We start from the raw sequence: 15116 nt of genomic DNA, 5'->3' as shown, positions 1-15116 counted from the left end.
ACTTGTATCATTTACAGGAAATCGATTCAGGCTGACGTTTTTTAGCCACGAAATATTGCGTAAAAAACGGCTTCGACTCAAACATAGGACTCAAGAAAAAGCAAAAGCGCATTGCATTGTGATGCGTGTGCTTGTGCTTGCAGCAATCATAAGCACAGGAACAAACTTTGTCCTTTTTGCGTGATTGCGTTTGTGCTTGAGCTTGTGCTCGCGTCAGTTTCGTGCGCCGTGTGCAGTTGACGCGCGCCGTGGCGTGTAAAAATTGCAATTTCCTTCCCTTTTTAGAGTGGAAATCATTGGAAATCATACTCATGGCTCTTAATGGCTCTCTCATTACTGTAAGATTTAAAAGGGACAGGCACAAAAGAAGATTTTTGTGTTGTTTGTTCTAACACTGGTTTAACTGCCGATGTGAGAAGGAAACAAGTCTGCTAAAGGGTTAAAAATGCAAGCGTGGCTCGCGAGCAGAGCGCGCTATAAAGTTGGCAAGCAGAGCGCGCTCAGTGTTAAAAGTTCGTGCGCAATAAAATGATTGAAATAAACTCGATGGCGTCACCGCTCGAGTTACCCAGTCGAGACTATAAATATCAAACAAAGTTACGGATTTTGTTCATAGTTTTAACTATGCTTAAAAACAGCGTCGAACTCGAATAATTGAAATTTTTAAAATGGCAGTCATTTCTTGTTATTCTTAACCATATAATTTATATATCCTTCAATTTTTATCGGCTCTTAAACAAATTGATTATTTTGAAGGCTTCAATTAAGAAGGGGGAGAATGAAAGGAACTTATATATATAGAAAATACAATCAGTGCAAAAATAAAGTAAATTTTTAATGAGTAATAAAACAGTTATACCGTATTTTCTCGATTAAACGCCGGACCCCGATTAAACGCCGGCCTCGTAAAAACGCCGGGTCAAAATTGCTTGTTTTTAAATAAACGCCGGGGGCGTTTGTTCGAGGTCCCGGCGTTTATTTGAGGTCAAGCTAACAAGTATATATATTTTGTTTGTCACAAATGTTGATTGCAACATAAACTATTCAATCAGTAATAATGTACCTTTAGGAAATAATCACCTTTGGATACCCAGGGACAGTTTTTCGGGGCAAAACGGAGAGAAAAATCGTCCCGCCTTGACAAACTGCCCCTTGGTCTCGAAGATCGGTATCAAAATTGACAGAAACTTGCAGTCCGTTAATAAACGCCGGGCCCCGATTAAGCGCCGGCTTCAAATAAACGCCGGGTTCACAAATCCAAGTTTGAAATAAACGCCGGGGGCGTTTAATTGAGAAAATACGGTAATTCAGTAACAGCTAGCTATTTTTGAAAAGTAGTTTTAAAATGTACTATATTCACAATATAAATTGACTGTCTTCCCTCATAAAGTGACATTAGATCAGTTATTAATGCTAATGTTTTGTAGGTTGAAACGGTGACTCAGTATTACTTTATTGTTTGCTAATGGTACGTGCTGGGTGATTTATAAGATACATGAGAAACACGCCGTTTTTCCGATAATTCTTCTTAGCAGCATATAGTGGAAGCTGCATCCTATGCGTGGCCTCCACAGCCTCCTCCAAACGCCGCTATGGCAACTGGGCGGCTACCATCGCAACATAAGTGGGTGGCTGAATTATATTGACTTCTACCACAACAGCGTGAATTCACTGCTGACTTCAACTGCACGTTACCATCGCAGCACAAGTTAGTAGCTGTATCGTACCAACGCCTTCCACAACATGATACAGTTGGCTTTGTCTTTTGAACTCGATGTCCACTGCAGCATAACTGGGTAGCTGTATTGTATGCTGAGTGGCTTCCACAACAGGCTGAGGTTGATCCTGCTTTTCGGACTATTGTACCATGGCAACATAAGTGAGTATTACTATCGTATGCGAACCTTCCGCAACAAGCTGCGTTATGGCCTGGTTTGTGGACTGGGCGACCATCGCAACAGAGCTGCCTTGTTGTATCGTAAGCGTGATTTCCACAACAAACTGCATTGATGCCTGGTTTGTGGACTGGGCGACCATCGCAACAGAGCTGCCTTGTTGTATCGTAAGCGTGATTTCCACAACAAGCTGCATTGCTGCCTGGTTTGCGGACTGGCCGGTTACTATCGCAACATAACTGGGTGGCTGCATCATATGGATTACTTCCGCAGCATCCTGGCATTGATCCTCGCATGGCGAACACGTTGTCATCACAGCACAACTGGGTAGCTGTATCATATCCGTTATTTCCACAGCAAGCAAGGACTGGTGCTGGCATGCCTCGCATGGGTACCGTGTGGAATACGTTGTCACTGCAACACAACGATGATGTAGAACCTGCATCGTACAGATGACTTCCACAGCATGTTGGATGTGTCATTCCCGGTAATATGTCGGATATGCTCCCATCGCAGCACATCTGGGTCCACGGATCATATGCTTCAGTGTCACAGCACCTGGTCTGGTTTCCTATCATGGGTACGATTTCGTCATTACAGCATAAAGAGGACAGCGTGTTGTACTGCTGTCTGTTACAGTAGCGCATGATGGCCTGACGACGGTGTCTTGCCACCATCTTATTTGGCCCTGTTCATGATAAAGATTGAACCATATTAATATAATACCTTGTTCTATTATAAAAAGCCAGTAAATCTGTGTGTGTCTAATGGTCCTTTTTATCCTAGCTCTTCTCTGGGAGAATAGGGCATGTGCCTAATGGTATGTCTGTAATAACCCGTTGGCGAGAAACAGAAAGTTTTCATTTCCTATTTCAGTTACAAGCTCTTTTATGGATACAAATATAACAATCACCGGGCAGCACCTGTGTTAGTATGAAAATAACTTCGAAACCAAACTGACGCATCACTGAAAAATGCAGACCTCGCATGTCGTTCTTATGTATAAACAACGGAACTTTTTTATACTCAGATTGACCGCACTATGAATTAGTTACGAGGGTTTGTATATACTAGATAGAATATCGCTCCTGATCGCTGCAAAGTAATCCATTTAACATGATTTTATGCTATTTTCTAACGAGCCGAAAGTTTTATCCAATTTTATAGGGATCTATATTTCAAACACTCTTGCTTTTCTAGTAGACTCCCTCATCACTTGCATAACTAATATCAGTATATTATAGTAATTGCACTTCGTGACGGAAGCAATAAAGTTGAATGTTGAACTGGCATCTTGATTAACTTATAATGTTAACGAGATCAGTGAGTCTTTCACTCCGGGATGTATGTGATTACAGGAAGCCCAACCCAGATTAATTGTTTGTTCTCCTTCGTCAAAAACAATCAATAAAACTTATTTCAAAACAATTTTTTAACCCCGATATTACGTTAGGAGCAAAGGTTTTCATACAGAAAATGAAACCTGCCTAGTGAGCATCTTTTTTTGCAGTTTTCGAATCAGTGGCTGCTATCAAAACGATGTTGCTGAACCAAAGCTTTCGTTTGCGACCATTGTCAACAGGGAGGCGGCCATAAAAAAAGACAGTCGCACACTATCCAGCCCAGATGTAATTTTGTTTGAACTTTAAAGTTCTAAAAAAAGAAGAATGTATGCAAAATTATAAGAAAATTTATTATTTCAACCTTTGGCCTATCAGGATTAAGTAAGGCTAAATACTTTTTCTCTGTTTCCTTTCTTACTTACTGTGTAAAATTTCACTTACCAATTCCTGGCTCACTGCTTAGCTTCAGTTCAGAGTCTTTAATGAAGGAAGCGCAGCTACAGGAAGCGACGAATAGAAGTGCACACAGGCCAATTGAAACAGAAAACGACATGCCTGCTGTCCTCACTTTCCTCGCTTGTTTGAATGTCTGGGGTGCCTTGTTCAGCTGTGAACAGCAACTGTTTGTGGTGTTTCGTCCGCATGACCTGGGCTTTTAAGGTCCTGGTGCTCTTAAAAATTACCGTGCAATATGTATAATGATCACTAATGACTTGCGATATATGCATTGGCAGTTTTCTTGAGACTTTGCCAGGTTTATTCTTGGCTTTGAAACAAATATTAAACGATATCACTTTTGATGCTACGTTCTAAACTAAAGTATACTTTGACCCAGATTGTAAACGACAGTATTGCTATAGACGCACTTATTTTTTTTTATTTTTACTTTGTGTGCGGTCTCCTTTTCTAAAGAACTTATCGAAGATCGCAGTTATGCATTCGGAGTTGTCTTCCCTGTCCGACATTTGCGTTTTGCATGACGCATTTGAGTCCTCTATTTCAAGGTCAGGGTGCAATAACACCAAACACTGGGAATATTGTGTCCAGTTGCTACACAACAAAGCATACCTTATTAAACCTGCTCAGGCAGTTTGAGTCCATACCAACAATTTAGTACTCCATATCTGTATCTAATATAATGAATTGCAGTTATTTTCTTAAAAACATTTTTTAAGTCACAAAGCACTCTTCAAGTTTAACTGTTGTAACGTAGCAACGTAAATGAAATAGACATCTGGAATGTTTTTCTTTTGGTTATTTTAGTCAAGCGACAGATATATTGTTTGTTTTCGATCAGGAATTGTGATCGGTCGAAGATAATGCCGCTAAAGACATTTGGGTATTAAATATTGCCAGTTGTTTTTAATCAACACAGCTGCTAAGCAACGTAACACATTCCGGAGCAAAGTTTAACTACTGTTGGTGTTTTATACTACTTAACCTGCGATCAGGCTTTCTTTTTTTCGCGGCGGAGGGAAGGTTCATTTTTCCGTTGACCTCTCCGCCGCGAGAAAAATAACGCCTGATCGCAGGTTATATACTACTATGACGTGGGTCCGCATGTTTTTAACCGAAATATCGTTTACTTACTTAAGTAACATGATCAATGTCTGATGCACAAGCCGTAACTAATGTTCATTGATTAGTGGTATAGAGAAGCACTTGCATGTGTTCTGCCGACCAGGCATTAGGAAATGGTAGATTTAGCCAAAGGAAACGGCACTCGAAAAGAGTTAACTGAAAAGAGAAATAAACACCTTGTTGTTTTTTTGGAAGTGTTCTTATTTATCAGCAGTCGAACTTTCTGGTACGAAAGTGTCTTGTAGAAACCTACTGTATTTTAGTTGGGCTAATTTTAAAAAATGTCATCTTTGGCCCTGCCTTTCACGATCCAGTAAATAAATAGGTCAATAAATTGAAACAATCAATAAAGTCAATTACTGCAGGCAAATAGTTTTACCCAGTATATACGTAAGTAAACAGCGAATTGATTATCAACATACATATCATTATATCAGTAATAAAGAATAAAGCCTTGAACTTACAAGATAGAGACTGGGATAAAAATATCGGCAAAAGTAATTAATATGATTTTTTTTCAACAATGCCACGAGCATGGGACAAAGAATAAACCTGAGTCCCCGACGGGAATCGAACCTATGGCCTCCCAGATACCTGTTGAGTAAAAGGTAAAAGTACTTAGAAAGATTTGCTAAAACCGGAGGAACACAAGTCAACAGTAAATCAACTGGCTAAACTGAACACTATCGATTTATGAACACCTCGACTATGGTCAAGTGGGTGCGTATCCCCCATGAGAATATTAACATGACAACGATAAGAGCGCTTGTGTTTTTATCGACTAAAATCCGGAAACATGGGTTGGGCACATATTTCTTAATGATGCGTTTGCATATTTTCTAGACCGAAATATTATTTCCCCACTAGCATATCTTGAACAAAGACTGTCGATACACAAGCTATGTCCAATATTCATTGACAAGTTAATGCACGTACTACTGTGTATCTACAACACGATGCTGAAAACATTCGGTTGTCAAGTAGCGTAGTGGAAAACTGAACCGGTTCGTACAGGTTTTGTGAGGACAACTGCTACTGAAGTTATGAATCATAGGAAAGCTAAGGCTACAGTGTATTGAGCGTTTTAAGTGTTTAGTAACTGGTTAGACCAACACTAATTACTTCAACGTATTTGCATGTTTTTAATGCCGAAATGTTGCTCTCTTGCTATAATATACCTTTTCAAAGACCATTGTGCCGCCTTGTCACTCGAAAACAGCCAACATTTTCACGTTAATTCCAACAGTTGAATCACGCGTGAGAGTTGTGCGTGGAAGAATGAAAATAAGAGTTTTGCAATTAAATCAGTAATCCGGTACAAGTGGGAGAGGAACAGTCGTATTTTCAGACAAAAAACGTTTTTTTTTTCCTCAACATAGTTTCTAGGCGGCAAAACACATTCCGGCACGTGCAAAGACACTATAGGAAAAACCCGCAAGTAAGAACCTGGCTATTTAGGTTCTTATTTTCTGAATTTTTTTTGATTTTTTTTTTCTCTCAGAAACTCAGTGTCAAACAGTGGACAAACTGAACGTTACACTAAAAAAGCCACTAATCAATTACCGTAAATTGAAAGAAAAGCCTGAAAAGGAAAACAGAAACCAGCCTTCAGTCAGAATTTTAATCATTTATCAGTTGCTGCCCTGATAATTTCCGAAAATCCCTATCTCCAAGTTCTATATACTTTTGGTTTCCAGGTGTTATTACGCTCGCTTTGAAAAAGAGTGTTAGTCGTTTTAGGGAGCTACCGTGTTGAACAAGCTATGGGAATAGTGTCGTCAGAGTGATTTCAGGCTAATTGTAAATCAAGAGCAGAGAACTTGAAAAAAAAAAAAAAAAAACAATATACATCTGCAGCAAAAGGGAACAATTCTTCCTCGAGAACAGCCTCAAGATTTTCCGATGTTCTTTTCAGTCTTTTCCGCGCAATTTTGAAATTTTTCGGTGCAATGTTCCAATACCGGTTGGCAGATTGTTCCAGCAGCTTGCAAATTTAATTCAACATTACTAGAAAGTTATCAAGCTCTGTTTGAGATTTGACAAGTTCGGTTTCCTTTTTAATCGGGCGGGGCCTGGGCCCGATTTATAATCTGCACGGAATTTTTTTTTTTGGCGGCAATCTCGAGCCCAGAGTGACCCCCGGCTCCGCGATCCGTCAGCGGTTGGTCAGTGGTAGGGTCGCCGGGACTCACTCTGGGAAACAATCTCGAGCCCAGAGTCCATCTAGTCGGTCAGCGGTATGGGATGTACTCTGGGAAACTGGAATCGATCAGATCAATTTCAGGTCGATTTCAGGAAGAACCTTGGTCTTCCGGTTTTTATTGCGCATGCTCGTAGTTCCAAGCGGAAGTAAATTTCCCAGAACGGAAGTAAATCGAAAAAGTTGAACTACAGTATTACTGGTGTTTATTGATTCAACAAAAGTAACAGTAACGTCCTGCAGTTAACAAAAGAGAGAGTTAACAAAAATGCGTCTGGTGTTTTGATTTCCTTTAGTCTCTTTCTTGAGCATTCTGCTATGTTTGTTTTAAATCAAAGGTGTTGTTAGCCTTCCAGGATTCCGTCCGTGAAGACTGCGTGCGTGTGTCCGTTGTTGTTTTGCCGAGGACAGCTAAAAAATTTACATAATACACAGCGCACAAACAAGCTATTGTTCTGTTCATAAAAAAAATTTTGTTTGGCGACTTTCGCATACTTTGGCGCATCTTTTCAGGATAGGTTGCATGTTTTCAAGCAAACAATTTTTTCCTCGTTGAATGGCGGTGATATTAATAAAGACGTTGAAGGCTACACGCACACAGGTCAACGCTATTCAAAAGGCGTAATATTAGCATTTTGGCGACTTAGCACGTGCACACGTGTGTTATAATTTTTGTACAATTCATTTTCTTCAGCAAAACAACAACGCGTTTTGTTCAAATTCTGCGTCATTAGTAATTATTTTGAATCGTGCACTGTCTGCCATATTCAGTTTTTCAACCGGAACGGAGATTTGAATGAAAACAGTAGTTCTAGCGAGATTTGTAAGTCAACTATAAATTGAGTTTTCAATCGACCTTGTCCTTGGTGACGCCGTCGTTTGTCGTTTAAAAACTCCGTTCAGAATCGACGTTTAAAGGAAGTCCTTTTTATTTATGGTATCTTTTACGTTCAAAGAGAAGGGAAGAATTAGAAAATACTTCATTTATTTAGAACCATATCACGATTTCTTAGGTGTTTTTACAAAATTAAGCTGATACTTCTGAACATTTGACCATGGAAAACAAAAAAATGCTTTTCCAGGGTTTCCGGTTTGGTTTACTTCCGGGAAGATTTTCAGACTTCCGTGTTGATTTCTATTGTTCTTTGAGGGCCAATAGAGAAAGAGAAATACATTTCAGTTTCCCAGAGTGTCTACCGGCGACCCTACCGCTGACCAACCGCTGACGGACCGCGGAGCCGGGAGACACTCTGGGCTCGAGATTGTCTGGGAAACTGAATTTTAATTCAGTTGCCTACTAGTCCTCACATAACAATAGAAATCAACACGGAAGTCTGAAAATCTTCCCCGGAAGTAAACCAAACCGGAAACCCTGGAAAAATATTTTTTGTTTTCCATGGTTAAATGTTCAGGTGTATCACCTTAATTTTGTAAAACACCTAAGAACTCGTCATATGGCGCTACATAAATGAAGTCTTTTCTAATTCAACCATTCTTTTTGAACTCAAAAGATACCTTGAATAAAAAAGGACTTCCTTTAAACGTCAATTCTGAGCGGAGTTGTAAAACAACAACGACGGCGTCACCAAGGACAAGGTCGATTGAAAACTCAATTTATAGTTGACTTACAAATCTCGCTAGAACTACTGTTTTCTTTCAAATCTCCGTTACGGTTGGTTGTGCTCGATTCAAAATAATAATAATAATAATAATAATAATAATAATAATAATAATATTTAATACTTATATTGCGCTTTTTCTATAAAAATATTCAAAAGCGCATTACAATAATTATTATTAAACTAAATTAAAAAAGTTACACAGTAAAAATGAATTTAAAATAACAATATTTACATATTGTAATTGTGCACATGCACACAGTCAGGCGGAATCTTGGAAGGCAAACAAGATCTTTGATTTAAAACCAATATAGCAGTATGCTCAATATTTACACATAAAATAATAACTAATAACGCAGAATTTGAACATTATGCGTTGTTGTTTTGCTGAAAAAAAGGAATTGTACAATTGTGTGCACGTGAATTGCGTGAATGTGTGCACGACCTGAGTCGCCGAAATGCTAATTACACCTTTTTGAATAGCGTTGACCGGTGTGGCCTTTAACGTCTTTATTAATATTACCGCCATTTGACAAGGAAAAAATTATTTGCTCGAAAACATGCAATCTATCATGAAAAGATGCGCTGTCAGCGAGAAGCCTTTGAAATATACGAAAGTCGCCAAACAAAATTTTTTATCAACAGAACAATAGCTTGTCCGTGCGTTGTGTATTATGTAAATTTCTTCATTGTCGTCCGCAAAACAACAACGAACACATGCACACAGTCAGGCGGAATCTTGGCAGGCAAACAAGATCTTTGATTTAAAACCAATATAGCAGTATGCTCAAGAAAGAGACTAACGGAAATCAAAACACCAGACGCTCTTTTGTTGACTCTCTCTTTTGTTAACTGCAGAACGTTTTTGTTACTTTTGTTGCTTCGATAAACACCAGTTCTGTCGATACTGTGTTAGAAATAGTTCACCTTTCTCGATTTACTTCCGTTTTAGGAAAATTTACTTCCGCTTAGACCTGAGAGCATGCGCAATAAAAACCGGAAGACCAAGGTTCTACCTGAAATCGACCTGAAATTGATCTGATCAATTCCAGTTTCCCAGAGTCCGTCCCGTACCGCTGACCGACATAGACGGACTCTGGGCTCGAGATTGTTTTGTCGGTAAATCGATTCAGACCCACGCGGCCCAGCCGGCTCTTCTGTCACGGTCACGCAAGATTTAATATTTTTAATAGAGATCAGCCGATCACTCGTATTTAACATGAACACTCTACTCTCTAAAATGTATAATTTTGTTTCATTCCATATCTTACAAGAAGAGAGGGCTGAATATTATTATAATCACATAGCGAAAACAAAGACCGCTTGGACATGTCCAAGCTATTTAAAACTACCACTACGTCAGACCCATGTCACGCGATCTCTCGCTTGTAGCTATATAAATAATCATTCACCTATTTCCTGTTTGAATACTCTGCGCTCTGTTTGTGTGAAATATTTATTGTTGTGTTACTCAAGCGTTTGGCTCGGAGCGAGTACAAGTCGTACAATTTACCCGGAACGTGTTAAATATTGCAAAACGACGACTTATTTTCTGGATATCCCAATTTTTGTTTTGAGTTTACGGTATTTTGAGAATCGAAACGTTATCGAAACCTAAGTTGCAAGCTCAGCAAGAATATGTCAAAGCACGGGATACACGTCGTCGCGCCAGGGGAATTACCAAAAGCTTGTCGGAAGACGCTAAACGGAGAAACACAATGGGATGGCCTTAGTCTACTCTTTATTTTGGCGTGAAAGATGGCGTGGTAAAGGAAATTCATGTCACGTTCACTCCGTGACTAACGCAAACACGACTTGTGTGCTTCTCAAGTGACTGCTTTTCTAAAGATTTTTTTTACTGTGTGGTGCCGTGCCTTTAAGCCAAAGCACTGTAAGAGGTCAGGTGGTCAAACATTACCCGCACGATTATAAACTGCTTGCAGTTCTTGTTTGTGTGTAAGGAGCTCCGCGTAGAATGTTTTGTTTCCCATCACTCTCTTCTCGTGAAAGTCGGTCGGTCAGTCGGTCGGTACAAAAAGCCAAGGAAATATTGGTAACTTAAAAAAATGTACTTTAAAAATAGATTAAGCCAAGCCTTAAAGCGGAGCTCTCTGGTTATTTAGTTTGCCCTTTATTTAAATCAATGGGAGGGCAATGGGATGACCAAAACCTTGTCAAGGAGGGGAAAAATAATTGCCCCATGGTTGATTGTTTATCAACCTGATCAATTCACTGAGAAAATTGCAACAGGTTAAGTTCACAACGCTAAACTTGGAACCGTGCTACCGCGCTTCAAGATTGTAAACGTAAGCCAAAAATCGCGAAGCAAATTTGCAAGTCGTTCGAGCAAACCGCTAATCAATATTGGATCATTGCGTCGCAACATTGAAAAGCTGAAGGGAAATTTGACTGTAGTTAACGCTGAAAACAACATCGCATTCCAAGTTCCTCTCTCCTCCACCACTTTTTGTTTCCCCCCATTCTCGTCCCCATAGCCCTTTCATTTCTCTAAGCCGGCTTGGCACGAGAAAACAAAGGGCTCTCGGGACATAGGATTTTTGAATTAATTCGAATTGTTTTGATTGGCTGTTTGGAACAAAGAATTCCTAAACGGAAGTCGAAAACGTAACGACTCTCTCATACATTCTTTTGAAAAGTCATGACTGCATAAGTGAAGACCGGCAGTCCTAGAATCTAGGACTGGAAATCCTATGTCCCTAGGACACAATCTCGTCCCCAGAGGCCGCGATCCTTCTGGTCTGCGCCAGGGATCGGGACCTCTGGGCTATTCTAATAAGCCGCTGAAACAATAAAAACACTTCTGATTGGTCGATCTGTAACGCGCCAAAATTTGAACGTGCGTCGGGATCGGGATGGTTGTCCTGGCCCCTGGGGAGTTGAAAGTCTGTGCTTTATGCAAATCACAGATTGTGCACGCAATCGTAAGATGTGCAGTTTTTGGATGTATTTCTGTTTGGAGACGACATCAACAGTCTCAGAGCAATTCTTTTTCACTTAAATAATGTATAACGATGTTTAACAGTAGAGAATGATCCCAAAACAGCATTAATTACAATTACGTGACACGACCTGAATTTGCATAAAACCGCAGACATGTCTAGTCTCCTGTGAATGAATTAACGGTCGAATGACTTTTTAATTATTCAGTGGAACGTGGAGCGTGCGCAAAAGAGTCTTGCAATCTCTGGCGCACGCGCACGATCAAACCGGAACCAGGATTTCCTGGTTCCGGTTTGGATTCGTCCAGAGCCGTTGAGTTTCCCGACCGCTGGTCAAGGGGAACACAGGCTCTGGGGACGAGATTGCCTATCTGTCCCTAGAGCCCTTTGTTTCCTCGTGCCAAGGCCCAGCCGGCTAAGAGAAACGAAAGGGCTATGGGGACAAGAATGGTTTTCCCCCCAAATAATAAATAATTCCCGCCGATACTCGCGACCCAGGCCACCACTCTTTTTTGAAATGAGCCATTTTGCCTGTGCATCATAACATATCCATCGCGTTCATAGACGTAATTGCAAAACTGAAATGCAAAATAAGAGAGTTAAGTTAATTTCCGCTAATTCAGATTGATAACAGTGAATCGCCGATATAACAGCTGTTTGTTATAACATGTTATAACAGCGATTCATTATACCAGGGTTCTGTTCCAATCCCGGAGATGTCGACTTTATATAGAGTGTGTTCATGGCGGCCATATTGGAGGAGTGAAACAATAGAATGATTTTTTTATGCAAATATCTTTTATTGTTTTACTCCTCCAACATGGCCGCCACGAACACACTCTATAGGGGTTTCGCTGTTTATACACCAGGCCCCAGTTGTTCAAAAAGTGGATAACTCTATCCACCGGTCTTAACAAAACATACTGCACTATCCACCGGATAGTGATTTATCCGGTGGATAGCGTTATCCACCTTTTGAACAACTGGGGCCAGCACTTCAGCGTTTTGTAATTTTTTCGATTTGTTTAATTGTTTGTTTGTTTCGCTGGTATGCAAACAAATCAGGAGTCTCTATTATTCTTTCTCATTAGCATTTAGGTAGTATGCACGCTGGTATGCAAACAAATAAGGGGTGCTTACCATTTGTCAGAAAAATCCGGTTGGTGCAACCGTTGCATAATGGTAAGCGATTTTCCGAATACACCGACCAACCGGATGAGATTTCGCTTACCATTATTCTACCAGGCGTTCCATTCTGCTTACTCGATCAAGCGCCAAATTCAGTGTTGTTTTCTGTCGATATAGCTGAATATTTTGAGGTAGAAAACAGACTTTTCGACGAATAAGATGGGCTGATGCTGTTTACTGCCGTCAGCTGTTCCATGAGACGCGATTTAAACAGAATACAAGGTTATTTTGAGGTAACTGTTCCCACCTACGCACCGAGTGAATTTCGCAGTCGAGTGAAAATTGGCACGGCCGAGCTAGATCCTGTCCCGAGAAAAAATATGAACACATGAACAATTCCAACGTGGAATACCAGAGGCAGGCAGCTTTTATCTCCTGTTAAAAAAGTGCTGACATTTCTATGGTCGAGGTGAACATACACGTTCTAAATTGGTCACAGTAAAGACGCCATATTTTATAAAACACGACTAAAACCGCGCGAAAGGGCTAAAAAGGGCCTGGAAACGGAAGATTCGTTCAAATGGTAAGGAAATTTCCGATGTTCCGTTCCGAACGGAAAAAGTGGAGTACCTCTAGAGGTAGTCCACAATTTCCGAATGGAATTTCCGGAAAATTACCTTACCATTTGACTTCAAACCGAAATTTCCGGATTTTTTGGCTAAATGGTAAGCACCCAAGGAGTCTCATGTAAGAATCCAGGTTTGCGAGATCGCTATATTGTCTCGAACTTTGAGCCCCTGCGGAATCGGTCTGCGGTCGTCTTCGAAAAGACCAATTATGACGTCACAAACTCGTTCGATTCCTTCCATTTCAGTGCGCAGGCATACAAAAACGTTTGTGGAGCCTTCGGAAATCTTCGTTTTTTTGGTTGAAATTCGCGCTCTAATGCTCAGAAAGCATTTTTTTTTAAATATCACTCAATAATGGATAGTTTTAGTGTTTGGTTGGTTAAAATGGCATTTTGAAATTTCTGTTCACTTGACCTGTTTTTAAGCCTCAAAAAGTTAAAATAGGGTATCTTTGACATCTTTTGAAGTTGCCAAGGCAACAAATTTTGATGCCGTAGCGGCGTCAATTTGTTCATTGGTAAAACCTTAACAACTGTTTGCTATTTTTTGTCCTTAACATTATTGTTGTAGCTGTGAATGAATGCTAAAGAGTGGAATGTGTAAACCATTATAAACTACCTTAAAACATCTCGTTTTGACTGGTGTATAGCTGCTGAAAGCAGACCAAGCTCGATGTTTAGGTTCTCAGAAATACATGTGGCAGATAGATATAATCTTACTATGATGTAGGATTGTTTATCTCTTGATTCAACCAAGACAACAGAACTTGTTTAAAATGAAGCAAAGAAGGAGTGTTCATAAAAGTCTGATACACGTAATTTTTAAAAAAGAAGTTGTGTTACGCCGGCAAGTAAGACTGAACATATGCTTAGTTTGAAACAACGGCTACCTTTGAAGATCAGAGAAAACACTGGGAATGAGCTTTGGCAGGTAGTTTGTTTTTAAGTTGACAACAGAACAGTGTTTCATTTTCTCAAACGGCAGCTAAAAGCCAAGACGGCGATGAACTTACCTCAGCTCACCTCTTGAACTGTTCAACTCTGCAACAGCTGGTTTATTTATGTTATCAAAAAGTAAATACTACAAAATATCAGCCACGATCACGTTCGGAAAGAATTATCGCCATGAAATTGTCACCACCGGCCAAGAAGTAGATGGGATTTTATATTTTTACTTTTAAATTTCAAATGTAAACGCACTGAGACGTATGTAAAGTGCGTGCTAAGAACTGTTTTTATTATTATTATTATTAACCTATAATTATTGCAGTAGTTACCGCAAGGCTACGGTAAAACCTCAATAAGCTGTTAAACTAGAAAAATACAATGTATCGGGCTACAAGTTTACTTTATTCTTGAGTTACCTTTTATGATTGCTTTTTTATAATTATACCGCGACAAAATATTTCCATATTTCATATCAATCAAGCATTTAAGTTTTTAATGCTATATTAGCCTGGTTTACCCAGAAATTCAAGTGACATGATTTCTATTTAAACCATGCAAATAGCGATATTGTAATAATGTCAACCTGGTAAATAGAAACGTTGAACAAAATGTCGTTGTCATAAATTTCCTCGATATTTCCATTTTGACCAAAAAGCCGACAAACAAGCAAGAATTTAAAATCGCTAGCCAGAGAAAGCTCAACGAAGAAGTCCTCCGGTGTAGTACGCACTTCGCTGAATACTGTTGCTAACTAGCAGTTAATAATATCTTACTAAAATGTACCTTCTTTAGTTCTTCGGCGCAAATCTACAAT

General features: G+C 39.7%; 1 protein-coding gene across 1 annotated transcript; it reads right to left on the bottom strand.

Annotated features, from left to right (window-relative positions):
* Nucleotides 1-814: 814 nt before the first annotated feature.
* LOC144656008 (uncharacterized) lies at nt 815-4022 on the bottom strand. The gene is made up of 2 exons (XM_078516216.1): nt 3680-4022; nt 815-2583 (listed from the first exon to the last, which is right to left on the bottom strand). Exons 1-2 carry the CDS (start codon nt 3789-3791, stop codon nt 1556-1558), a joined length of 1140 nt encoding a protein of 379 aa, XP_078372342.1. The 5' UTR covers nt 3792-4022; the 3' UTR covers nt 815-1555.
* Nucleotides 4023-15116: the final 11094 nt, after the last annotated feature.

Source organism: Oculina patagonica, chromosome 6, assembly GCF_052425735.1.
Source record: "Oculina patagonica isolate OP01 chromosome 6, crgOcupat, whole genome shotgun sequence".
Classification (NCBI taxonomy): domain Eukaryota; kingdom Metazoa; phylum Cnidaria; class Anthozoa; order Scleractinia; family Oculinidae; genus Oculina; species Oculina patagonica.
This window is presented reverse-complemented; position numbering and strand designations above follow the sequence as displayed.

What these genes read in the sequence shown, in the direction of transcription:
- LOC144656008 (XM_078516216.1), bottom strand. Translation starts at nt 3,791, where the DNA reads ATGTCGTTTTCTGTTTCAATTGGCCTGTGTGCACTTCTATTCGTCGCT. An exon ending in AAGCAGTGAGCCAGGAATTG is followed by an intron (nt 2,584 to 3,679) that starts GTAAGTGAAATT and finishes TATCATGAACAG; the next exon opens with GGCCAAATAAGATGGTGGCA.